This window comes from Polyodon spathula, chromosome 4 (assembly GCF_017654505.1).
Source record: "Polyodon spathula isolate WHYD16114869_AA chromosome 4, ASM1765450v1, whole genome shotgun sequence".
Taxonomy (NCBI): Eukaryota; Metazoa; Chordata; class Actinopteri; order Acipenseriformes; family Polyodontidae; genus Polyodon; species Polyodon spathula.
In genome coordinates, this window is record NC_054537.1 from 86769028 (window position 1) to 86795644 (window position 26617).

The 26617-nt window shown below is 37.1% G+C and overlaps 1 protein-coding gene across 1 annotated transcript in view; it reads left to right on the forward strand.

Annotated features, from left to right (window-relative positions):
• Positions 1–2625: 2625 nt before the first annotated feature.
• Positions 2626–26617, forward strand: part of LOC121315032 (N-acetylneuraminate 9-O-acetyltransferase-like) — a 24251-nt gene continuing 259 nt past the window's right edge. The window contains exons 1-18 of the mRNA XM_041248899.1: positions 2626–3244; positions 14352–14448; positions 14735–14855; positions 15310–15354; positions 16430–16495; positions 17040–17084; positions 17520–17643; positions 17852–18066; positions 19366–19791; positions 20196–20285; positions 20572–20691; positions 21131–21287; positions 21681–21760; positions 23480–23581; positions 23875–24015; positions 24527–24604; positions 24942–25034; positions 25353–26617. The exon at positions 25353–26617 is cut by the window's right edge and continues 259 nt beyond it. Of these exons, the coding sequence (XP_041104833.1) occupies positions 2836–3244; positions 14352–14448; positions 14735–14855; positions 15310–15354; positions 16430–16495; positions 17040–17084; positions 17520–17643; positions 17852–18066; positions 19366–19791; positions 20196–20285; positions 20572–20691; positions 21131–21287; positions 21681–21760; positions 23480–23581; positions 23875–24015; positions 24527–24604; positions 24942–25034; positions 25353–25616 (2673 nt within the window). The 5' untranslated portion in view covers positions 2626–2835 and the 3' untranslated portion in view covers positions 25617–26617. The remainder of the gene's footprint in view (positions 3245–14351; positions 14449–14734; positions 14856–15309; positions 15355–16429; positions 16496–17039; positions 17085–17519; positions 17644–17851; positions 18067–19365; positions 19792–20195; positions 20286–20571; positions 20692–21130; positions 21288–21680; positions 21761–23479; positions 23582–23874; positions 24016–24526; positions 24605–24941; positions 25035–25352) is intronic.

The following is a 26617-nucleotide window of genomic DNA, read 5'->3' on the forward strand; positions in this document are numbered from 1 at the left end:
ATGCATACTTATGGCTCCCACCTAGTGCAAAACATGCTGTACTTGATCTATTAATTATTTTTACACAGCTGTCGGGGGACCCCTTGTGGACAAGAATTTCCAGGCACTTTTGTTGGTTATAATGTATCTTTGTAATATTTTAAACCATCCACAGTTTTTAACTGTTCATGGGCATGACCATTTTATACTAATATTGTCATGAAGAAGTGTGTTATTTTGGGGGCCTTAAAATGGTAGAGCCTGAGGCATATCTCTTAAAGTGTCAATCCAGTGAAAACATTTTTTTTTTTTTTTTTTTTTTTTTTTTACTTTCACCATATGCTCACTGAGGGTCGCAGAGTATGATAAAACCATTGGTAGTTGAACATTTTAGTTGTTGGTTTTGTTTTTTTTTTCAGCTGATTTCTGTACTTTCAGCCACTTCCTGGTTTAGAAAACTCCTCTTGAGAGACTCCAACAGAAGTGACAGGGGCAGGAGAACGTAGCTGCCTCATAACACTAAAGCCCGGGACACACCAACGCCTACCTTCACTTCGCTTCCGTTTTGACTCACTGTAGGCTGTGCCACACCAACGTGTTTATACCCAAGCGTCAATTTCAAAAAACAAAAAACACAAGCAACCATTTTGTGCGAAAAACAACTATCCAATTGATAAAAGAAATATGTCAGTGTTTTGGGAAGACTCCCTTGAAACCTCAACAGAAGAGGAAGAAGAGATTATTTTACTATTAAGCACCATACTTAAAAAAAAGAGGAGCTAGATGGTGGGTCCACAAAACGCTGAAGAACAGAAAAGAGCTGGGGGAGTATCATACATTGATACAAGAACTCGAGCTGGGTTTGAGCTGTGAGCTCCACTCCTCTCACATGCTGTGGGTTTGAGCTGTGAGCCCCACTCCGCTCACATGCTCTGGGTTTGAGCTCTGAGCTCCACTCCGCTCACAGCTCTGGGTTTGAGCTGTGAGCTCCACTCCGCTCACATGCTCTGGGTTTGAGCTGTGAGCTCCACTCCGCTCACATGCTCTGGGTTTGAGCTCTGCACTCCACTTCACTCACATGGTTTTACAATGTTTTTACTTTGAAGTCACTATTGCTATTGTAACAAAATAGTCCAAATGTATCAAACTTCTATTAAATACAAGGGCTTTATTTGGCAAAAAATAAAAAATAAACTAAAAATAATTAAACCCATAAAATAATTTATTCTGGATACATGTAATGCCTTTTATAAAAGTAAACATTGTAAGAGAAAATCTATTTCCATTTCTACGTTTTCTACTCACTTTGTGAGTTTGGTCTTCACAATACAGGTTTGTGGAAACACATCATGCCACTATCAAAAGAAATCTCTAAGGACCTCAGAAAAACAGTTATTGATGCTCATCAGTCTAGAAAGTGTTACAAAACCAATTCTAAGGACTTTGGGCTCCACCAATCTACTGTCAAACAGATGGTCTACAAAGGGAGATAGTTCAAGACCACAGTTACCTTACCCAGGACCGGTCGTCCTACTAAAATCTCTCCAAGAGCAAACCGGAAAATCATCAAGGAAGTCACAAAGAACCCCAGAATAACATCCAAGGATCTGCAGGCCACTCTCGCTTTGGCTAATGTGAGTGTTCATGACTCAACTATCGAAAAAGACTGAACAAGAATGGTGTTATGGAAGGATAGCCAGGAGGAAACTACTACTAAAAAGAACATTGCTGCCCATCTGAAGTTTGACAAAGAACACATAGATGATACACTAGACTTCTGGAACAATGTTCTCTGGACAGAAGAATCAAAGGTATAACTTTTTGGCCTCAATGAGAAATGTTATGTTTGGCGAAAACCAAACACTGCTTTCGAACAGAAGGAAGAAAACTTGCTTCCTTCTTGCTTCCTTCTGCTCTGACAATGTTCCCCAACTCTGAGGATTGGTTTTTCCAGCAGGACAATGCTCCATGCCACACAGTCAGGTCAATCAAGATGTGGATGGAGGACCACCAGATCAAGACCCTGTCATGGCCAGCCCAATCTTCAGACCTGAACCCCATTGAAAACCTCTGGAATGTGATCAAGAGGAAGATGGATGGTCACAAGCCATCAAACAAAGCCGAGCTGCTTGAATTTTTGCGCCAGGAGTGGCATAAAGTCACCCAACATCAATGTGAAAGACTGGTGGAGAGCATGCCAAGACGTATGAAAGCTGTACTTGAAAATCAGGGTTATTCCACCAAATATTGATTTCTGAACTCTTCCTAAGTTAAAACATTAGTATTGTGTTGTTTAAAAATGAATCTGAACTTATTTTCTTTGCATTATTCGAGGTCTGACAACACTGCATCTTTTGTTATTTTGACCAGTTGTCATTTTCTACAAATAAATGCTCTAAATGACAATATTTTTACTTGGAATTTGGGAGAAATGTTGTCAGTAGTTTATAGAATAAAACAGAAATGTTCATTTTACCCAAACACATACCTATAAATAGTAAAACCAGAGAAACTGATAATTTTGCAGTGGTCTCTTAATTTTTTCCAGCGCTGTATATATCTATGTGTATGAGGCGTAAGTTTGAATTTTGTCCCTAACGGCGCCTCATACTAGTTTTACTTAACTGTACTTAAGTCCTAGTTGGCTACCGAAACAGCAAAGCAAGGCGTGTGAGAAATGGTTGTGAAACCTGTCGTACGGATTATTTTGGTTTCAAATAAAATATGTGTAAATTGTTTTAAAGTATCCAATTTTATTTATTTTATTTTTTTTAGATGTGCTTGGGGTGGGAAAGATATATTCGTGGCGATTCGGCTCCGGGAAATATTTCATGATAAATTAAGCCCTGAACTGGCATGTTATACTGTTTATTGACACATGATAGCCTGACTAGAAAGTATACCCTTTCGTTGTTTTCAAGAAACTGGTGTAAAGGCAATATGAGTGATAATAAAGTATCTTCGAAGAACTCGTGTGAGACAGCCCCTGCACCAGGAGCAGCATCGGAAAGCAATGAAGCTGAAACGACCAAAGCAGCTGCGGAAATTTCAGCAGGCTTCAACTCGCACATCTCACGGTTTAGCACCACCGGTGCGTCTAGTCTGTCTGACTGTTGTCATGGAGGAGCCAAGATGTCGGTTCTGGCGTTTAGCCGAGGCAAACGAGAGATAAACCAGTATTTCAGCATACAAAATGCCAAATTGCTCGCTTTAGTTGCCGTCCTTCTGCTCATCATATTTCACTCTGTCTCCCGGAATTATGGAGGTAAGGAGGAAGGAGGAATGAGGAATATGTTTGATGCCTAGTATTATTATGTCGTCAGTATGCTTCTGGGCCGTGTAAACAGTTAATTGAATTTTATTCTTAAGATTACATTTTTTTAGGAAGATACACACACACACACACAAAGTAACGCAGTTGATAAGATATTTGCTAGTATGTTTCCTCTAGACTTAAGCATTGTTTACCCGTGCATACGGTTACCCGACTAGTCGCGCTGTCGCCAGTCTCTTCTGTCGCAATGAGAAGCTATGAGACATTTGTAGTTAAACTCATTGTTTCGGAAGATTGAACCGTAGATTTCTAATAATAAGTTAGACCACAACTTGGCAGCAGAAGGTTGCCTAGCGAGCACATTATTGGTTTTGGGTGTGTTCACAATAGTATGTGTATGTACTTGGTTCTGTGTGCTGCTGTTGTTGTAGGTGATCATATGGGTTTTATATAAAGATACATAAACACAAACAGTTGGTTTTTAAGGCTGTGTTTGGAAAGTCGAGCGGGGACAATAGCTTTCACTCCAGCGTTTAGTCTGTGAAAACAAAGGCACAGTCAAGCCATGCAACACATGCGGGAGAAGACAGGTTACTATTTGTCATAAGAACTTAAGAAAGTTTACAAACGAGAGGAGGCCATTTGGCCCATCTTGCTCGTTTGGTTGTTAGTAGCTTTTTGATCCCAGAATCTCATCAAGCAGCTTCTTGAAGGATGCCAGGGTGTCAACTTCAACAATATTACTGGGGAGTTGATTCCAGACCCTCACGATTCTCTGTGTAAAAAAATGCCTCCTATTTTCTGTTCTGAATGCCACTTTGTCTAATCTGCATTTTTGACCATTGGTCCTTGTTTGTTTGTTTCTTTTTTTCAGGTCGAAAAAGTCCCTTGGGTCGACATTGTCAATACCTTTTAGAATTGTGAATGCTTGAATTAGGTCGCTGCGTAGTCTTCTTTGTTCAAGACTGAGCAGATTAAAATCTTTGTCTGTCTGCATGTGATCATTATTGTTACATGGCATTAAAAAAAAAAACTGTTACTGTATAGTTACTTGCTTGTATTGTACAAGTGTGCACACTGAACCAAAGACAAACAAATTATTTACCCAAAGTGTGTAGTGCACGTCACGTATGTAGTGTCAGAAGTGCAATCAGATAGATCAGTCGTGACAATATCCGACTTTAAAGTTCTGCTCTGGGTAGCAAGATAATGAGAAGACATTTCCCTACAGCGATATATATATATATACATATGCCTATATATATATATACAGTGCCTTGAAAGTCTTCATACCCTTGAACATTTTTCACATTCTGCTACCTAAAAAATAAAATTCAGAATGCATTGAAGTAGGAGTTTGTTTCATTGATCTACACTTTCAAATTGAAAGAACAATTATAGAAATATTCAAAAAGTAGTTAAATAAAAAAACAAAAATTCTTGATTGCATAAGTCTTAACACCCTTTGTCATAGCAAACCCAAATTAGCTCAGTTACAACAAATTGCCTTAACAAGGCACATAAGTTAAATAGAGCCCATCTGTGTCCAGTCACAGAAGTTCGACAGATTTGAATACTCCTGGATGAAGAATCAAGCTGTTTCTGTTGTATGAAGTGAATTTGAAGCAAATGGCAAAACATGCCAAACAAGGAGCTACCAAAAGAACTCCGGGATAAAGTTATTGACAGGTGCAGCAGGGACAGAAGGCTATAAGAAACTTTGTGTCTTTGAATATACCTTGGGGCACTGTCAAGTCCATCATTGTAAAATGGAAACAGTTTGGCACCACCAAGACACTGTCTCGATCAGGCCGTCCCTCCAAAGTCAGTAGCCGTGGCTTAAGGAAACTGCTGAGGGAGGTCACTGTGAGGCGTAACATTACTTTGAAAGAACTACAAAGGTCTCTGGCTGAGACTGGGGAAAATGTTGACTGTTCAACAATTTCAAGAGTACACCACAAACATGGCCTGTATGGGAGGGTGGCAAGAAGGAAGTCACTGCTGAAAAAAAGCCATATGATGTGCGCATTTCTTTGCAAAAGCAACACTTGGGGAACGCTGCACTCATATGGGAGAAGGTTTTGTGGTCTGATGAGACCAAAGTAGAACCTTTTGGTCTCAATGCGAAGCGATATGTGTGGCGTAAACCAAACACGGCACATCACCCTGCTAACACCATCCCTACAGTAAAGCATGGTGGTGGCAGCATTGTGTTTTGCGTATGCTTGTGAAGATCGAGGGAAAGATGGATGGTGCAAAGTACAGGCAGATCCTGGAAGAAAACCTGTTCCAGTCTGCCAGAGACTTGAGACTGGGGAGAAGATTCACCTTTCAGCAGGACAACGATCCTAAGCACAAAGCAAAAGCAACAATGGAGTGGCTCAGCAGGAAGAACATGAATGTCCTTGAGTGGCCTAGTCAAAGCCCAGACCTGAATCCTGTGGAAAATCTGTGGCAAGACTTGAAGACTGCAGTCCACATACGATCCCCAGCCAACTTGAAAGAGCTTGAGCTATTCTGCCAAGAAGAATGGGCAAAAACTGCACCATCCCGCTGTGCTAAGGTGGTAGACACTTATCCAAAAACGACTCATGGCTGTTGCAAAAAGGGCTTGCACCAAGTATTGACTCAAGGGGTGTGAAGAATTATGCAATCAATTATGCAATTTTTTAATTTTTGAATATTTCTATAATTGTTCTTTCATGCTGAAAGTGTAGATGATGTGTAGATCAGTGAAACAAACTCCTACTTGAATGCATTTTGAATTAAATTTTTTAGGCAGTAGAATGTTAATGTTCAAGGGTGTGAAGACTTTTTCAAGGCACACACACACACACATATATATATATATTATTCAGGGCTCTACGTTTGTTTTTAACTACTGGCCCCTTGGGCCACAGAGCTAGTGTTTTTACTGGTTTGGGTGCAATTTTATCTGGCCCAGTATATTTATATATTTTTTCATGATGGTTTTTATTTTCAGTATGTTTCTGTCTGTGTATGGTAACCAGTGGCACTGGAACGATTTTTAAATTGGGGGTGCTGAAAGCCATTGAACAAAACTGTAACCCTTGTATATGATGGAAGCCATGCAAAACCAAGGGGGTGCTATCGCACCCCCAATGGCCCTAGTTCCAGTGCCCTTGGTGGTAACCAAAGCAAGCCCACATCTCAAAAGAAACTGGTTAAATGAAGCCTTTCAATGTATGTTACTTCAGCCATTTAACATGCACACGCCTGTGCTTGTCAGAAAATGAAAATACTGTATTCAAGATGTGAAAATGTATGTGTACAAGGGATACTTATGTTTTCACGAGCAAACCCGCAACCAAGCTGTTACCATATGGTCACAACAACGCTAAAACTGAGTTATAATAATCCTAATTATGCATGGATCAGTGTAGTGAAATACACGATTTAAATGAAAATAAAAAAATAAAACTATTCAAATTGCATATTACATATTCGAGTACACAAAAAAAACCAAAAACCTTATACATTAGCTACTAGTAGAAGCAAACACATCTTTTATTTATTTAATGCTGAGGCTTAACAGTCTTAAACCCATTATTTGCATTTTAAACATAAGGACCCTAATTAACTATGCAATGCTTGTAATAGCAACATTCTACAGTAATCATATTCTGTTTGAAAATGTTGCCAGTTTTATTGCCTTGTTTTCAGCTAATGTTAACAGATCCCTGTTTGAGTTCCTCTGTAATGACTGTACACAGCAGCTTCTGCAGCTGTTCGCCAGTCGTGAAACAGCTTCCGGGAGCAAGGCACCGGCGAACTTTGAATGTGTGAACTGAAATAAAATAATGTATACAGCAAGTGCTGAAAGAAGTAATCCAAACTTGGGTAACATTGAAATTCGATAGGTAATTTAACGTTGTGATGAATAAAAAGACATACTACATGTTCAGCAGAACAACACAGTGACTAATAAGAAAAGGCAGGTTCCAGTTGGAAGGAGTTATTTTTTAACTCTAGACTACAGTTCAGTGTAAAACATCTACTGTTGACTTACTGTGAATGGGTGGAGTAACGTCAACATTTTCACTGACCATTAAAAGTACAACCAGGTGTCCTTGTTTTGCATTATTTACAGGTTATTGAATAAACAAAGTAACTTGACTTTGATTGACAGTAACTTTACAGTACTTGATGGCTAGTTATAATTGGTAATGTTAAACTATTGTAATGTTGGGATGTATTTTCTATTGTTTTGGCCAGGTTACAATAGTTACACTATTAAGATTTATAAATATTATTTGTTTGAACTAAACAGATGTAGAATATTTAGGTTGTTATAGGTGTTTTTTTTTTATTCTGAATACAGTACAGCAAAAATTATTATTTGGTGGTTTGCACAATATTATGCTATTGCTTTAATTGGAAGAGATACGTGCTGTGACGTTGCTGCTCATCGAATTCTGTATTTTAATTCAGTAAACAAGGAAAAACTTGTGCCTAAGGAAATAGGGTATTGAACGAATAAATCTGGTCTTGGACATTGTTTGTACACTTTGTGAACCCGACTAAACTTTACTGGCTTACCTTCTTGGTGGCGTAGGGACCAGAGTTCGGGTAATCGAATACACAAAAATGTTGCACCCTGTGTATTCAAATAGGAAACTATTTGAAATTCCTATCCTTAATCCTAATAGTAAACACTATTTAAAAAAAATAATAAATTCATAATACAGAATAACAATCCTTCTCAGAGTGTTGTCACTTGTGTAGCCTCTCCCAAGTCCGTGCCAGTCTTGCTGAGTGATAGCAGCGAGTCCTGGAAAGATTGTGAATGGCATTTTTCACCTGAACGCATCGGATCCCAAATCAAAACATTAGACAACTGGATCGCGTATCTTGGTATCCATCAGGACATGTTACTGTGAGACTGGATATGATGTAAACGAAGTGTTGAATTCACAACAAGTAAAGCCGCTGTTTTATCTGTAAGTCAGGGAAACTGACGCCAAACAAGGCAAAGACATTACTTTTTTTTTTTTTTTTCAATGAAGCCAGATAAAGCCTCCACTAACTATTCATCTTCATTTTTTTCCCATAGTTAATTTCTTTATGATTTCCTTTTGGCTTATTGGTTGCTTAGTTGTAGAAAACCCAGTTTGTAAAAGATATGCCATGTCGCTAGAACGAGCAGCACAGCACTTCAGTACGCAGTCTCAGATAGTGACTGTACAACAAATATGACATGCGGCGGGAAAGTTAGGATTAGATCATAGTTATGTTTATAAAAAATGGTTTGTAAATTTATTTCTGCTTTTTGGCACACTGGCCCATTTTCCTGGATTCATGTGCACTATAGTGCCAAAGAAAGTCTACACCCCCTTGAACTTTTTTCACATTTTGTTGTGTCAGTGCCTCAGAGTTTCATGCATTTTAAATTAGGATTTTTTCTACTTACCTAAACATCATATTCCACACTGTTAAGGAGAAGTTTTTATTGAGGGGAAAAAAATAAAAAATTAAAAATACAAAACTGAAAGATCTCCATCTCCCTGAGTTAGTACTTCGTGGAAGCACTTGGCAACAATTACAGCTGTGAGTCTGTTGGGATAGGTCTCAACCAACTTTGCACATCTAGATTTGGCAATATTTGAACATTCTTCTTTATAAAACTGTTCAAGCTCTGTCAAGTTCCTTGGGGATAGTTGATGGACAGCAATCTACAAGTCATGCCACAAATTTTCGATTGGATTTAGGTTGGGGCTGTGACTGGGCTACTCGGACATTTAACTTTTTGTTCCTTAGCCACTCCAATGTGTCTTTGTCTCTGTGCTTTGGGTCGTTGTCATGCTGAAAGGTGAACTTCCGTCCCAGTTTCAGCTTCCTCGTAGAGGGCAGCACGTTTTCCTCAAGGACTTCTCAGTGCTTTGCTCCATTCATTTTCCCTTCTATCCTGACAAGTGCCCCAGTCCCTGCCGATGAGAAACATACCCATAACATGATGCTGCCGCCACCATGCTTCACAATAGGGATGGTGTTCTTTGGATGATGAGCTGTGTTGGGTTTGCGCCAAACATAACGCTTTGCGTTTAGACCAAAAAGTTCCATTTTAGTTTTGTCAGACCAAAGAACGTTTTGCCACATGGCTACAAAATCTCCTGAGTGTTTTTTTGCATACTTCAAAACGTGATTCAAGGTGGGCTTTCATGAGTAATGGCTTCCTTCTTGCCACCCTACCATACAAGCCAGATTTATGGAGTGCTTGGGATATTGTTGTCACATGCACACTTTGACCAGTCTTGGCCATAAAAGGCTGTAGCTCTTGCAAAGTTGGCATTGGCCTCTTGGTAGCCTCTCTGATCAGTATCCTTCTTGCTCGGTAATCCAGTTTGGAGGGACGGCCTGATCTAGGCCGAGTCTTGGTGGTGCCATACACCTTCCACTTCTTAATAATCTTCTTGACCATGCTCCAAGGGATATCCAAGGCCTTTAATGTTGATACCCATCCTCTGATGTGTGCCTTTCAACAACTTTGTCCCAGAGTTCTTTTGAAAGTGCCTTGGTGCTTATGGTTGAGGCTTTGCTTTGAAATGCACTACCCAGCAGAGGGAACCTACAGGAACTGCTGAATTTATCCTGAAATCGAGTGAATCACTACAGTTTAACACAGGCAGAGGCCACTTAACTTGGTGTGTGATTTTGAAGGCGATTGGTTACACCTGAGCTAATTTAGGATTGCTGTTACAAGGGGGGTGGTCACTTGTCCAACCAAGCTATTTCAGTTTTTATTTTTAATTAATTTTCTACAAATTTCTAGAATATTTTTTTCACTTGGAAGTTGTGGGGTAGGATGTGTAGATAAATGGAAAAAAAAAATGTTTTAATGCATTTAAATTCCAGGCTATAAGGCAGCAAAAGGTGAAAATTTTGAAAGGGGGTGTAGACTTTCTATAGACACTATATATTATACTAGTTAAATGTAACTGGCCCAGCCTGTGGTGCTTCATAACTACCGGCCAAACTGCAATCTCTACCGGCCTTGGGCCATGGTTAATATCGAACCCTGTATATATATGTGTGTGTGTGTGTGTGTGTGTGTGTGTGTCTATATATATATATATATATATATATATATATATATATATATACATACATACATACATACATACATATACAGTGGCTCTCAAAAGTATTCACCCCTCCTTGGACTTTTCCACATTTTAATGTGTTACAACATGGAATCAAAATGGATTTAATTAGGATTTTTGCCACTGATCAACACAAAACAAGTCCATAATGTCAAAGTGAAAAATAAAATCTACAAATTGTTCTAAATTAATTACAGATACAAAACATAAAATAATTGATTGCATAAGTATTCACTCCCTTGAGTCAATATTTGGTAGAGGCACCTTTGGCAGCAATTACAGCCATGAGTCTATTTGGATAAGTCTCTGCCAGCTTTGTGCATCTGGACACTGCAATTTTTGCCTATTATTCTTTGAAAAATTGTTCAAGCTCCGTCAAGTTGGATGGGGACATTTAGTGAACAGCAATTTTCAACTCTTTCCACATACTCAATTGGGTTGAGGTCCGGGCTTTGACTGGGCCACTCCAGGACATTGACCCTTTTGCTTTTAAGCCACTCCAGTGTGGCTTTGGCTGTATGTTTGGGGTCATTGTCCTGCTGGAAGATGAATCTTCTCCTAAGTACCAGGTCTCTGGCAGACTTCAGCAGGTTTTCCTCCAGGATTTCTCTGTACTTTGCTGCATCCATTTTGTCCTCTATCTTCTCGAGCTTTCCAGGCCCTGACACAGATAAGCATCAACATAGCATGATGCTGCCACCACCATGCTTCACGGTAGGGATGGTGTTCTCAGGATGATGAGTGGTGTTAGGCTTGCGCTAAAGATAGCGCTTGGCGTTGAGGCCAAAAGCTCTATTTTGGTCTCAACAGACCATAGAATCTTCTTCCACTTGGTCTCAGAGTCTCACACATGCCTTCAAGCACTCTAGCCAAGATTTGATGTGAGTTTTTTTCAACAATGGCTTTCTTTTTGCCACTCTCCCATAAAGGCCAGTTTTGTGAAGCACCCGGGCTATTGTTGCCGTATGCACAGTGTCTCCCAGCTTAGCTGTGGAAGACTGTAACTCTGTTATAGTTGCCATAGGCTTCGTGGTGGCCCCCCTGACTAGTGCCCTTCTCGCCCGGATACTCAGTTTTTTATGACGGCCTGTTCTAGACAGACTCACAGTTGTGCCATATTCTCTCAGTTTCTTAATAATGGACTATACTGTGCTCCGGGGGATATTCAGTGCCTTGGAAATGTTCTTATATCCTACCCCTGATTGGTGCTTTTGAAGAACCTTATTCCAGATTTGCTTTGAATGTTCCTTTGTCTTCATCATGTAGTTTTTGTTAGGTCATGTACTAACCAACTGTGGGACCTCTCAGAGACAGATGTATTTAACCTGAAATCATGTGAAACACCTTAATTGCACACAGGTGGACTCCATTCAACTAATTATGTGATTTCTAAAGACAATTGGTTCACCAGAGCTTATTTAGGTGTGTCATAGCAAAGTGGGTGAATACTTATGCAATCAGTTATTTTCTGATTTATATTTGTAATTAATTTAGAAATTTGTAAATTTTATTTTTCACTTTGACATTATGGACTTTGTGTTGATCAGTGGCAAAAACTCCTAATTAAATCGACAGTATGCAACTCAAAGCAGTTAAAACTGCTATTTTTATTGAAAATGGAGTGGCAGGCAAAAGGACGTTCTTTTTAGCAAAAGGATAAGTAGCTCAGTAAGCAGCACCAATGACACAAAACACAACACAACCCAACCCGAGCTGCACCAGGTAGCTCATAAATAAAGATTCCCCTTGAGCCCTGTTGACTCAAACACAGAAGGGCATATTTACATACGCACTGACCAATCGCTGAGACCCTCGGTCCCACGTAAGTAACTGACTGACGGAACCGAACACAAATCACATTACAGCCAACACAGATCTTTCTCATACAACTGCACCATGCACATGACACCTTACATAGCACACTATCACTGCCTAGACACGAAATGCACTTCCACTGACAGACTCATTTGTACTGTAATAATCACAAAATAAAATCATAAAGTGAGGGAAAGGAAACTGGGAGTTGAAAATGAAAGTATATGATTGTAGTAATTTTTTTTTTACCCTACCCTTTCTCACTCTGTCTCTCCTCAACACAGCCTTCTCTCACACTCTTGTCTTCCCCAATCCTCCCCGTCTTTTTCACACACCCCTTATGTGCCCTAGATTCCCTGCCCCCCATGTTAAAGTGTATCGTGCTATTTTTTTTGTTTGTTTTTTTTTAATAACTGAAAGTGAGGTAGCAGTGTTTATTAAGAATGTTAATATTATTTAAAAAAAAAAAAAAAAAAAACTTTTATAGGACACTCAGATGTGGATCATGGACAACGCCTACTGAAAAAAAAAACAAAAAAAAAAATCAGACCTTTTTATACTATGTCACACGTGACGTTGTATAACGTTTATCGGTTACAACGCTCATCCCCCCCGGAGACTGCGTTATAGCAAGGGAGCACTGTATATCATTGAGTTTTTATAGGAAACCACCATGAACGAACGCACACACAAACACACACACACACACCAGTATTAGCCCAAGTGTAAGGCAAGAGTTTTTGTTTTTTTGTTTGTTTTATGAAAATAAGATTTGAAAAATACAACTCGTCAAATACAAGTCAAGGCTGCTGCGAAAGTGCGTTTTGAGTATAGTATACAGTAATGAAAATGATAAAAGCTAGCCGCAGTGTTCATGTGGAAAAGAGTGATTCAGAAAAGCTGATTCATCCAGTAGTTATCATTTATCGTCTAGGGAAAAAAAAGGGTAAAAGAAAAAACACTACAATCATTTATTTTCATTTTCAACTCCCAGTTCCCTTTCCCTCACTTTTTATGATTTTTATTTTGTTATTATTGAATTATTGTAAAAATAAACGGCTTGAGCATTCATCTACTCACGGTTGCAGTCTCATTTCTGCCCCAAAAGAACCTGAAATGCTACAATATAATGGAGGTCATTACATAAGCAAATTTGATGGTTTTTTTGGTTTGTTTGTTTTTTTGGAATACCATGTTCTTTCTCAAAAATGTGTTTTAATATTGGCCTTTTAATTAAGGAAAATGACTGCTTTAATGAATTCATGTATCTATTTCAGTGCATTTATTGTAATAAAGAAATACTTTTTTAACATTTACATTTTATTTGTTTCTTCATAAAAAAAAAAAAAAAGTTCTCTGGGGAGAGTAAAAAAAAAAAAAAAAAAAAACTAACTTTGATTCATATACTAAGGGCTGCTCTTAAATGAATTCACAATCTAGTTCTTGTGTACTTTTTTATGGTAAACTGAGCATGCATGACTTAGAAACTCAGCTGTCATCTGAGCAAAATACCCCCAAAACTGGGCTGAATTCAGAAAAGCAAAATGGCCCAGAATTTGAGACATGTTCTAAACACCAAATCGGACCAGAATTTGGGACTTTATCTGAAAACCAAGCAGCCCAGAACCCTGATAACGAGCAGTCTATATGTAAAACTGTGATAGTGGGCAGGATCTCTCTGTCTCTCTCTCTTTCTCTCTCTCTCTCTCTCTCTCTGTTCACAATTCCTCCAAGCTTTCCTACTCGTGTTGTCGTCATATTCCTGTGACAGACAAGGACCACTCAAAACGCAAGACTGTTTTGCGGTTCCATCCTAATAATTTCCCCAAAAATGAACGCGATAATTGCAGAAGTTGACTGCGATTTTATTGACAGCCCTAATTATTACCCATCTGCAAAAATCTCCACCCTTCCCCCAAACAAAATCCTGGCTACACTGATGCTACAGACTGATAGTGCTTGAATTTAGCTGACAGCAAATGTATTGGAGTAAATCCTCTCCTTAGTATTTTTGCCACAGTGTTCCACGAATATAGTGTTAACCTCCTACATAATCTGCTTTACACCCTCCACACACACGCACACACACAGGTTTCAGATGTTTATGAAATTGGTGTATTGAATTACCCACATTTTACAATTTTGTTCTTATTGCTTTGTAGGTGGAGACACCTGTGAGTGGCTTCTCTCCAGTGGTAGATTGCTGGGAGAGAATGCATGGCAACCTTATGGGTGTATGATGCACAGATATAAAAGCGAGTGAGTAAAAATATATATATATATATATTTTTAGCCTTGTTTTACATAAACACCAGTAATGAAGTTTTCAAACTTTGGTTCACATTAGTTCAAACTAAAATCTGAACAAAGCATTTGCAACTCACCCCTTTTGCGTTTTGATTCATTTACATCCTCTCATCTCAACATCCCTGCGCTTGGCCAACCTACTGTGTAGGTCTGCCTCATCCAGTTGGGCCAGTTGTTACTATCCCCAAAGCTGCCATTGGTAGTATCTGACAGTTGTATATTCTTTCTTGTATTCCAGTGAAGCGAAGAGATGCCTTGCTGAGAAGCACATAGCATTTATAGGAGATTCCAGAATTCGACAGCTTTTCTATTCCTATGTTAATATAATAAACGTTGACATTAAAGAAGAAGGAGTGAAGGTATGGTTTTTTTAGTAATATTATTTAATGTCAGCTTCTATATAGGTCCAAATGTCTAAAAAGAAGGAAATCCCTTATAAAAGTTTACCTTTGTAAAAGCACAGCAAAGTGTAATAAAGCACAGTGAGAGCATGGTAAAGAATAGGTAAGCACTGTAATACACAGAAGTATGTTAAAGCAAACATAATAATAATTATCATGGCAAACTATGGTAAATGCTTAGTATGACCATGGGACGAGCATGGTAAAAGTGCCAAAATACTATAGTAAACTTTTATGAGTACTAACATACATTTTACAGAAATTGTGGTTAAGGAAATGAAATAATTATTATTTCAAATTGTCAGAAATTACTTTTTATTATCCAGTTGTACTGCAGATACCTACAATAAATTAAATGCAAAAATGCTTTTGATATGCTGATATTATTTATTTATTTATTTATTTTCTATAGCATGAAAACATTCCTTTTGAAGACAGAAGTGCATCTCTGAAAGTGGTGAGCTCTTTTCACTGCAAAATGTTATTGGACTGGTGATTTTATCTTACTGTTCCCACGGTTTATTAAATCACTGGTAAGAGTTTTGATGGGTTGCGTGTGGGGATGAAATGATAGTAAATTTCCACCGTACAATAGCTCTGAGCGCACTATTTGATGATACAACGATTCTTATTTTTTAACTATTTTTTTAACTGAATAAAATGAAAAAAATAACTTGTCACTTTTTCTCTGTGTATATTATCTGCAGCACAAGTAAACTGCAGAGTGTTAAATAGCAAAGGTACTAGCAAGAATGAAAATACACATACCATGAGACTGATGAAATCACCAGCTTTCTTATGTTTTTCTATATCGAAAGAAAGAGCAACAGAAAGGAGACACTGGATGCCAGCAGTAGATTTATCAGACTATTGTAACTCAATAATACAAATAACAACTGTTTTTCATTAGGCCTCAAACGAAACGTTTCTTTTTTAACATATAATTATTTATAATTTATGACCATCTCTGAACTCCACTGGGTGGTTAGTACGCAAGTGCCGCATCATGTTTAAAGTTGTTCCTGCTTTTGCTGTTGTGGTTTTGCCGCATATTCTGCAAACTGAATGGCCATCTTCTATGGTATCTTTTTTTGTTGCCTAAGTACAGCCACACTGAGGATTGTACCCGCTTTGTTTGAAGAAAATAGCTTGTCCTGTTTTCTGCTTCAGCTATGTGGTATCATGTGACTTGTGTTTTCTACAATTATCGGGTCACTTTCAAATGTCTACAGTAGGCTTTGTAATCACGAGATATATATATATATCAATCATACTTTGGAAAAATCGTTTCATCCCTTGTGTTATTTGTTATGCCCCAAATGATTTGTTTGTGGGGAAAAAAAACAAACAAATACATTTAAAGTAGTTTGTGGGTTCCTCTAGATACTGTGACGGCTATATTAGTGGTGAATTTCATTTTGGTGGAAGTTTATGATGGTGTTTACAGTTAATGTGGTATTCAGTAAAACATTGCATTTGTGTTATGTTAAACATTTAACTGCATTAAAAATATCTTTTTTTTCTCTGTGAAGGACTTCCTGTGGTATACAGAAGTTAACAATTTTATGAAGGAGCCTTTAACAGCTTGGACATTGGAGGTTTGTGTTACGTGATGACAATTTTTCAGAAATATTTTTCTGGTATAAGTAGATATTTGCTTAGTTTTTGGTACAGAATGGTATTCTGTGGTATTGATACACACCCCTTTCATTACGCCCTTGGGGAAGCGCTTTTTCCCCACAAAAACACCCATGTCTATTTCTGCCTCTTCTTTTTTTTTTTTTTTTGTTCTCCATGTGAGTATTCTATCCTGTAAGTCCTTTCTCTCACAGGTGGTTGCTGGTTACCATGGAGACATGAAGGCTAGCTCTTTAACAGACATAGCACACTTAAGTATTATGTATTAAAGTACTTAAAGGTACTGTACATTGGTGAGAAAAACTGGCTAGTGAGGGAAAATGAGACAGAATCAGTAATTTTGTCTACATTTTTTTTTTTATTGAAACACGTTCCATAAACCACCTAATTTAGTCTACTTGACAAAACATTACATACATACATAGATACGTAATGTTTGGTTGCTGTAGTGTACAATACACAGTTTATCAGCATTCTCTGACAAACCTTTCTTTTTCATTTTAGGGTACCTCTCTAAAACCAGATATAATTGTTTTGGGAGCAGCTACTGTAAGTAGACACTCATGACATACATGTCTAGTTTAGATATGTATAGGTATATACTCTAGAGTTTATGCATCAGCTGTAACTACCCCTTCCCTTATTTTTTGTATAATTTGTGTTTTATTGCAAAACTTTTTTTCTGAATAACCTTGATAGGTTATTCAGTTGACACAAATTAGTTTAACCCTTTCAACACTGATAAACTTTACAGAAAGTCTACACTTGGATAACATATTCCATAGTTTTCAGTACTGTAAAATAATTATGTTATATATGTATTGGCGTACTGGATAAGTTATTGATTTGCTAGAATGTTCTTCTGTTTTTAGTGTTTCTGCTATACTTGTATATAGATATTAAGTTAACTCTCATTAAGTGTGTGTGTAATATATATAATTTTTTTTGTTTTTGTTTTAACATTGATTCTGGTTATTTTTACAGTGGTCCATTAAGTTACACAATGGCAACACCGAAGCCCTCAATCAATATAAAACCAACCTCACATCAGTTGCAAGGCTTTTGGAGAAGCTGGCAGAACATATTGAAGTTATATGGGTCCTGCAAGGTAAAGGAGTAAATACAGTGTAGATGTTTATTCACTTCTGAAAGTGATTCCAAATGCAGTGTTATCAAAGTCTATAAATATTACTATCTATGACATTGATCAGTTCCTGCAAAGTTATGAAGTAATTATTCATAATAAAATTCAAGTTTAGGTTTATGTTATCACTTTATATTTTATTTTTTATTGTAGCCGCATTCTTTACTCCTAGATCCAGTGCTTGAAGACCATCTTAGTGAGGACAGAAAAATGATCACTAATCAGCAAATAGACTTGTACAATGAAGCGGCTCTAAGCATACTCGACAGCATAAACAGCGTTTCTAAAGCCAAGGTTCAGATCCTGCGTGCTTCCAGGTTGGCAGCTGAACAGACCATCAGTAAATCCCTGGATGGTTTGCATCTCCCCAGAAGTACAAGAGATATTGTAAGTTTGTTGCAAGTGTGTAATAGACATGTCATTCAGTACGTTTACATTAGTTTTCGGAAAACTGAATCAGAAAACTGGTTTTCTTAAAACGTCATTTTTCTGTGTTTACATGATTAACGATAGAAAAACTAATTAGAATTCAACTGTATACATGGAACGAAGTTTTCGGAAAACGCAGGATATTTTCACATGCAAAGTACTGTAGTAGCATAAGTACAATTTGAAGACTGGACATTTCTGCGATAGAACGGAGATCAATCCAATATAGTGGTTTATCGAAGTGTCAGATCTTAAATTAAAAATTATCATCCTATACCTCTATTCAGATTCTCCACAATTTTCAATCAGCCTTTCCAGCAGCTCATCCTGTTCTATATTACCAGTTTCTTTTGCAGACATTATTTTAAATTATCTCGTCATTTAAGATGGAAAACATTTGCTGCTTCAGTATGGGCTATTAGTATTAACAAATACATACAGACTTTAACAAATGTATTACTTTATCCCTAACTAGACAAATGGACGCATGCAGACTAACTACAGATTATTATTATTTTCTGTTTTCTAAAACAACGTGCAGGAATGAAGGTTCAAGTTTACACATGTGCAGTATGCTATCGAAATAAGTTTTCCGAAAAGTGTGTTTAAATGATATACATTTTGTTAGTTTTCGGAATTTAATCGAAAATTTCTAGGTTCTGTTTTCCGAAAACTGACTTTCAGAATATTCCAATACATTTTCCAAAAACTGTGTTTATGTGACTTTTGATATCGGAATTAGTAATTCTTATGCTCATGTAAACGCACGGAGTGTCTAGTTTTGTATAGGTTTATGATCTCTGCAAGTGTCTTCACAAAAGGAAACTAGTCTAGAACTATTCCTGCAGTAAAAATGATAGGCTTGGAATTTTACAAGAGTAGAAATATCGAAAGTCTCATGACCCGAATGTTTATACTGTAAAATTAGGCAACACAAGTGTAGAGCAGGTACAATATTTGGGACTACCTCTGGAATAGGTGTTCAGTGAGATGGTGAAAAGGGAGCACTACACAGCTTCAGCCTGAGGCTTTGGAAATGAATATCCTCAATGCCTCAGGAGATGTTCCATTATATCGGATCCATGGCTAAGCTTGATACAGTTTAACAAATTATATTTTGGGAGGGGAATTTTCTTTAGGGTAAAACATTATTTAAATACAAAGAAAATATTGTTATATCTTGGTTTATTGTGTTATTATAAATATTTCGAACTACTTTAATAATGTGTTTTTATTATTATTTATTTTTTGTGACAGAGTGCAATGGTTTTAATGAATTACTTCTGCAACAAGATCTTAAAACCTATTGATGGCTCCTGCTGCCTTCCTCGGCCTCCACCTACTCTTATCCAGAAGTTGACTGCTTGCTTTTTCCTTTTGTCTATAAGCGGCTACCTCATGGTGAATTTTATTTGCCGCAGCAACCATTGGGAAAACAAACCTGCCACAGATATAGAAAGCGGTGAGGAGAGGAAGCCTTCCATAACCATTTCCTCTGTTGCTGGCCTGAAAGTCCCATTTCAGTCACTTTGTAAATTAGGCCTCATCATGGCCTACTTTTATTTTTGTGACAGAGCTGACATATTCATGAAGGAGCAGAAATTCTACACCCACTCATCCTTCTTTATACCACTAATCTTCATACTGGTGTTGGGATTTTTTTACAATGAAAACAGTAAGGAGGTAATTTTTTTTTTTTTTTTTAAATACACAAAAATGTATCTCTTCTGCCCTATAGCTAACCCTTGTATGGCTGCTGCATGTAAAGTAAGTTTGTGGAATCTGGAAAGAAACATTCTGAAATTGTTAGAAGGCCTTAAAGCTAATGTTTGATTTTGAATAATTGCTTAACCCTTACATAGTGTACACACATTTGTGTTCATTCTTTTAATTCCCTAATATGGTTCTACAATAATGTGTCCTAGTATTAAGTAGTTAGAAGTGCATTCAATTAAAGTTATGTAACAGTTCACAAGTACTGCAATTATATTTATAATGTGTATACATTGTGTGGTAGCTGTATATCTGCAGCCATAAAATTTACAATATATGCGTATTGCTTTTTTTTTTTTTCTTCCTTTAACCAGGCAAAGTTATTAAACAGGGAGCAAACAGATGAATGGAAAGGTTGGATGCAGCTTGTAATCCTGATATATCACATATCTGGTGCAAGTGCTGTAAGTATTCACAACTTAAAACACAGGAAAGTGTACTCTTGCGGTTGGTTTAGAGGATACATTTTTTGACACAGTAAAACTTTATACAAGTGTAGGAAACTTGCCCCATATGTATTAGTTAAGTGAGTGTTTTGACTTTTCCTGTTTTTTTTTTTTTTTTTTTAAGGACTTACTGAATATTTTAATAAAGTCAATGTTTAAAGTGTGTGGCACCGTGTTTACAATGTAAACTTAGTGTAAGCGCTAAACTAAGTGTGTGGATCTGATTTGTAAACTTTCTTTCTAGTTCCTACCTGTGTACATGCATGTACGAGTCCTTGTTGCAGCATATCTGTTTCAAACAGGCTATGGGCACTTTTCCTTCTTTTGGCTGAAGGGAGACTTTGGACTTTACAGAGTCTGCCAGGTATGTAGTGAAGTGAGAACTTGTTTCATTAAGTTATGTTCATATATTATACTGCATTGTTTAAATTGAATTAATAGCTAGAATAGGATTACATGCATTTATTTTTGTTAGTTTTTTTTTTTCTTAATAAGGAATCAATACAGTATGTACTGGTAATACTGGCATACCAATTTCAGTCAAACGATTAGTGAATAAAAGTAAAGTAAAATGTCTGGTCTTTGTTTCATGGTGTTCAGTAGTATGTAGGGCCACCATAGCAGCTAATATGGCACTGACTTGACATGAGTCTGCAAGGCGTTTTAAATTGTTCTGGAGGGATACAGGGAAGTTCCTTTGTGATCACACCTCTTATTCCTTTAGATATCGGGGCTGTTGGCAACTGTAAATTAAAAATGTTTAATACTGGAATACAACTTTTTCATTGTTTATTTTTCATCAGGTACTTTTCCGACTAAACTTCCTTGTGGTTGTACTATGCCTGGTAATGGATCGATCCTATCAGTTTTACTATTTTGTTCCATTAGTAACTTTCTGGTTTGCGGTCATCTATGGAACAATGGCTATGTGGCCTCAGATTCTCCAGAAAAAAGCAATCAGTAAGACTTATTGTATGATTTCTATCAAATTAGTTTTAAAGAAATTGCAATTCAAATACAGTTTACATTGAGTATTCAATACAGTTCATTTCATGTGAATTTCCATAATTTAATTCTAGGTGACTGATGGTAGGGCTTTTGCACAGTTCATATTGAGGTGTACTCACAGAGCTGCAGTATGAAGGCAGTTTTGTACAGCACATGACAGTGCCTGAATGCAGAGTAGTGTTTCAGGATACTAATATTTGCTTTTCAGATACCTTATTATGTGAAGTCTAGGAGATTTTCATTGGTCATGTATTGCATAGGTACATTTTAGAATTAGAAAAATAAAGGATTTGGGAGCAAACTAAAAGTGTATAAACTGAGTGATATCTTTGTTTAAACACATAGGCAATGGCTTATGGAATCTGGGGTTGCTGCTGAAACTTTTTGCCTTGCTTTCCTGCATATGTCTTTTAAGATATTCACAGGTTGGTTTTACCTTTCACTGTTTTTTTCTAATAATGCACATACAACTGGAGGAATGAGCATTACAAAGTTTGTAAAGGCCCTTACAGGTTTTCAGATTTGGAGTAACACAATCTACTCAACACTTCTATCCTAATAGTACAATAATACCAGGATCCTGATTTGCATGAATTTTCATCCATTGTAGAAATTGGTAAAAGCTGAAATGATACCCTATATACAGCTCTGGAAAAAATTAAGAGACCACTGCAAAATTATCAGTTTCTCTGGTTTTACTATTTATAGGTATGTGTTTGGGTAAAATGAACATTTCTGTTTTATTCTATAAACTACTGACGACATTTCTCCCAAATTCCAAATAAAAATATTGTCATTTAGAGCATTTATTTGCAGAAAATGACAACTGGTCAAAATAACAAAAAAGATGCAGTGTTGTCAGACCTCGAATAATGCAAAGAAAATAAGTTCAGATTCATTTTTAAACAACACAATACTAATGTTTTAACTTAGGAAGAGTTCAGAAATCAATATTTGGTGGAATAACCCTGATTTTCAAGCACAGCTTTCATGCGTCTTTCACATTGATGTTGGGTGACTTTATTCCACTCCTGGCGCAAAAATTCAAGCAGCTCGGCTTTGTTTGATGGCTTGTGACCATCCATCTTCCTCTTGATCACATTCCAGAGGTTTTCAATGGGGTTCAGGTCTGGAGATTGGGCTGACCATGACAGGGTCTTGATTCATGCGCCCTTCACAAAGACAAATCTGCCCGATTCCAGCCTTGCTGAAGCACCCCCAGATGAGTCTAATTTTCAGCTTTGCCCAACACCTGGTCGTCTAATGGTTAGACAGAGACCTGGAGAGGCCTACAAGTCACAGTGTCTCACACCCACTGTGAAATGTGGTGGAGGATCGGGGATGATCTGGGGGTGCTTCAGCAAGGCTGGAATCGGGCAGCTTTTTTGTGATGAATCAAGCCAAGTACAAGGTTGTCCTGGAAGAAAACTTGTTTCCTTCTGCTCTGACAATGTTCCCCAGCTCTGAGGATTGTTTTTTCAAGCAGGACAATGCTCAATGCCACACAGCCAGGTCAATCAAGGTGTGGATGGAGGATGACCAGATCAAGACCCTGTCATGGCCAGCCCAATCTCCAGACCTGAACCCCATTGAAAACCTCTGGAATGTGATCAAGAGGAAGATGGATGGTCACAAGCCATCAAACAAAGCCGAGCTGCTTGAATTTTTGCGCCAGGAGTGGCATAAAGTCACCCAACATCAATGTGAAAGACTGGTGGAGAGCATGCCAAGACGTATGAAAGCTGTGCTTGAAAATCAGGGTTATTCCACCAAATATTGATTTCTGAACTATTCCTAAGTTAAAACATTAGTATTGTGTTGTTTAAAAATGAATATGAACTTATTTTCTTTGCATTAATTGAGGTCTGACAACACTGCATCTTTTTTGTTATTTTGACCAGTTGTCATTTTCTGCAAATAAATGCTCTAAATGACAATATTTTTATTTGGAATTTGGGAGAAATGTTGTCAGTAGTTTATAGAATAAAACAGAAATGTTCATTTTACCCAAACACATACCTACAAATAGTAAAACCAGAGAAACCTGATACTTTTGCAGTGGTCTCTCAATTTTTTCCAGAGCTGTATGTCTTGAAATATACTTTTTTTCAGAAATGAATTTTATTTATTTATTTATTTTGTAGGGTGCTTTTGAGAATATATTTTCCTGTTGGCCAATATCCAAGCTTTTTGAACTGCAAGGAAGCATCCATGAATGGTGGTTTAGATGGAAGCTGGACCGTTTTGTATGTAAACTTCTAATTCAAAAATATATGTAATTATGTGTGCTTATGCTGCTGTTAATCTTGCACAGGAACAAACATCCATACAAATATAAGAAACTTGTGCATGATGGCCATTGTGTATGACTTTGTCAAAGGTGTTTCTGTGTTGGGCAAACACCCTTGTTGTTCTTTATTGCTATTTTGAAACTTGGTAGAGCTTTCAAAAATTATTTAGTAGCACACTCATTTTAATTCCATCAAGTTTAAAAATGTGTTTTTGTACGCATACTTACATATGTGTTACTTTTTTTCAGGCTGTCTTTCATGGAATGCTCTTTGCATTTCTGTATTTGGTATTACAAAAATGTCAGCTGTTTTCAGAAGGCAAAGGAGAACCTCCTTTCTCATATGGGATCTCAAACTTTTTACTATTCATATCGGTATTTTCCTTTCTGGTAAGCAGCCCTAATGGCATAATGTGGTTTATTCTGTTTCTTTCAGAAGTTTGGGCATTGGATGTAGCATGCAGTGCTGCTGTAAAAAAAAAAAAAAAAAAAACAACATCATTGTCCTAGCATGCCAAAGAGAAATTAAGTGGGATTAGTTGGAGTGTAACAGCTTTACCTGGTCAATGACTTGATACAGCTGTGCTATGTGATGTCAGTATTTGATATATTGATCACTAGTCACTAGCAATTTGGCTGATGTACCAAGTGGTTTAGACTATAGTCTATCAGACTGACTGCATCACACTGCCGCTACCCAGAGGGCTATAAAACATAAAACTGTTTAAGCAAGGTGGAAGCAACATAGTGCATATTTTAGCAAGTTTGCCCCAATATGTATTTAGTATGTGTAATTAATTTCTGCATTTGAATTTAGCCTAACAGTTCTGGCATGATTCTGGTTTATATGTTTAACAGTGTCTAGTAGTATTTCCTGAAATCTGTGTATTATTTATTGCAGACCTATTCCATATGGGCAAGTAGTTGTAAAAGTAAGACAGAGTGCAATACATTGCATCCTTATGTATCAGTGGTACAGGTAAGTTGTGCTTTCTTCTTTATTTATTACATTTTTTTAACATTACTCAACCATAGTGTTTAAAAAGAAAAGAAAGTCAGCAGTTGGAGGCATTTACCAACCATGAGCAAAATACACAGCAACATTAGCAAAAGACTCAAACTTGTTTTGGGATTCTAGAAGGCCCCTTCTCTAAATTGCATACCGCCCCTTAATTACACCTCTCGCTGTCTCTGTTATTAAAGAAAAGTAATGAAACGCAACTGCAGTATGTAGCCAGGCATAAGAATGAAGAGGGGTAGTTTTGCAGAGCTCCCACATATTCATGCCCTAAACATGTGTTCTATTTCCTGTACAGATTTTAGCATTTATTTTAATTAGGAACATTCCTGGTTATGCACGTTCGGTATACAGCTCGTTCTTTGCGTGGTTTGGCAAGATATCTTTAGAGGTAAGTAAAATGTGTCACCTGTCAAAATTAATATGGAGAACTTAGTCTGTTTTTTTTTTTTTCTTTTTTATTTAGTATTATATTTTTTGTCCAGAACACACCAGTCTGATATAATGGTATTGTGCATTATAAAATAAGTATAGTTTTATACAGTTTTTCTCATCGTTTGTTTTAAAATTCATGATTAGAAATAAACATTTGTTTTAAAAGTGCAATTTTGGCCTTCTGTAACTTGCTGAGTTGTTCATTCTGTTTGAAAACGTACTTGGTGGCGGTTTAGGCTGTTGTACCATAACTTGCTTTCTTCTTTTACTTTAGCTCTTCATTTGCCAGTACCACATATGGCTAGCTGCAGATACAAAGGGGATCTTGGTGCTAATCCCAGGCAGTCCAATGCTGAACATCATCATAAGCACATTTATCTTTGTTTGCGTGGCCCATGAGATCTCCCAAATTACCAACGAATTGGCACAGATCGCCATTCCTAAAGATGTCTCAGCGCTGCTGAAAAGATTACTCTGTGGGGCTGGATTTCTTCTTGTTGTTCTTCTGCTGTCTACTCGGGAAGACTCCAAACTTTAACTTTGCCTACAGACAGGACAATGTTGTCTGTAGTATAGGGAGCAACAACTTCTACTGCAAGAGAGGCATATGTTGCACAGGAAGATTCTTTATTAATTTGGGGGTAAAACTTGTGTATAAAACTGACCAGCAATGGGTGTTAATTATTGATAGTTTGTTTTGATGGGTGGTGGAACACTGAAGAAAAAACTTTGACTTACCAGTTTAATATTGGTTTACAAAAAAATACCTATAATATATGTGGATATGTTTTAATGTGGACATTAGTGTTGTATATGGTACAACAAAAGGTATGTTTATTTCTGGCTTTGGGACTTCTTTCCAGAACAAAGTAAAAGGCATTTGGTTGGTTATTTGCTATTTATTATAAGTAATTCTTGTGTGATGAAACTGCTGGTCAATTATGAGTTTTAATTTTTCTAAAATTATTTTACCATTTAGAGGGCAGATCACTTTCAGAAAAAAAAAAAAATACTGTACAGTAAAAGGGTGTTGATTTGTAACCTTGTGAGACTACATTCATGAATAGTAGTAAACAATATTTAACAAGTGCTTCTCTAGTGTTAATTGTTTATTTGGAAATTATGAATTATTATTTACATAATTGTTACTTGTACTTTTCAAAGAATTGTAATAAAATAAAAACAGTTGCAGATTTGTTCTTGCTGACATGGTAATACCTATGCAGAAATTTAAAAGCCAGTGACAGCAAGTTTAATGAGCCAATATCAAGCATGTGGAGATTAGCTGTGGTTCTTCTGCACTGATTCATACCTATAGGTAAAAGCGGTAATCCCAATTCTCTGAAGACATTACTGTAAGCCTCATTTAATTACACTAATGCATTTTAATATTGAACAATGTGAACTCAAGATATTTCCCTCAACTCGGGGTCAACTGTAACCCCACTATCAAATTGATTAAAGCTTTTATACAAACTAATATGCTTTTATGTTGTAATGGAACCAAGACCTATTTATATGTAGTTATTGTTTACTTAT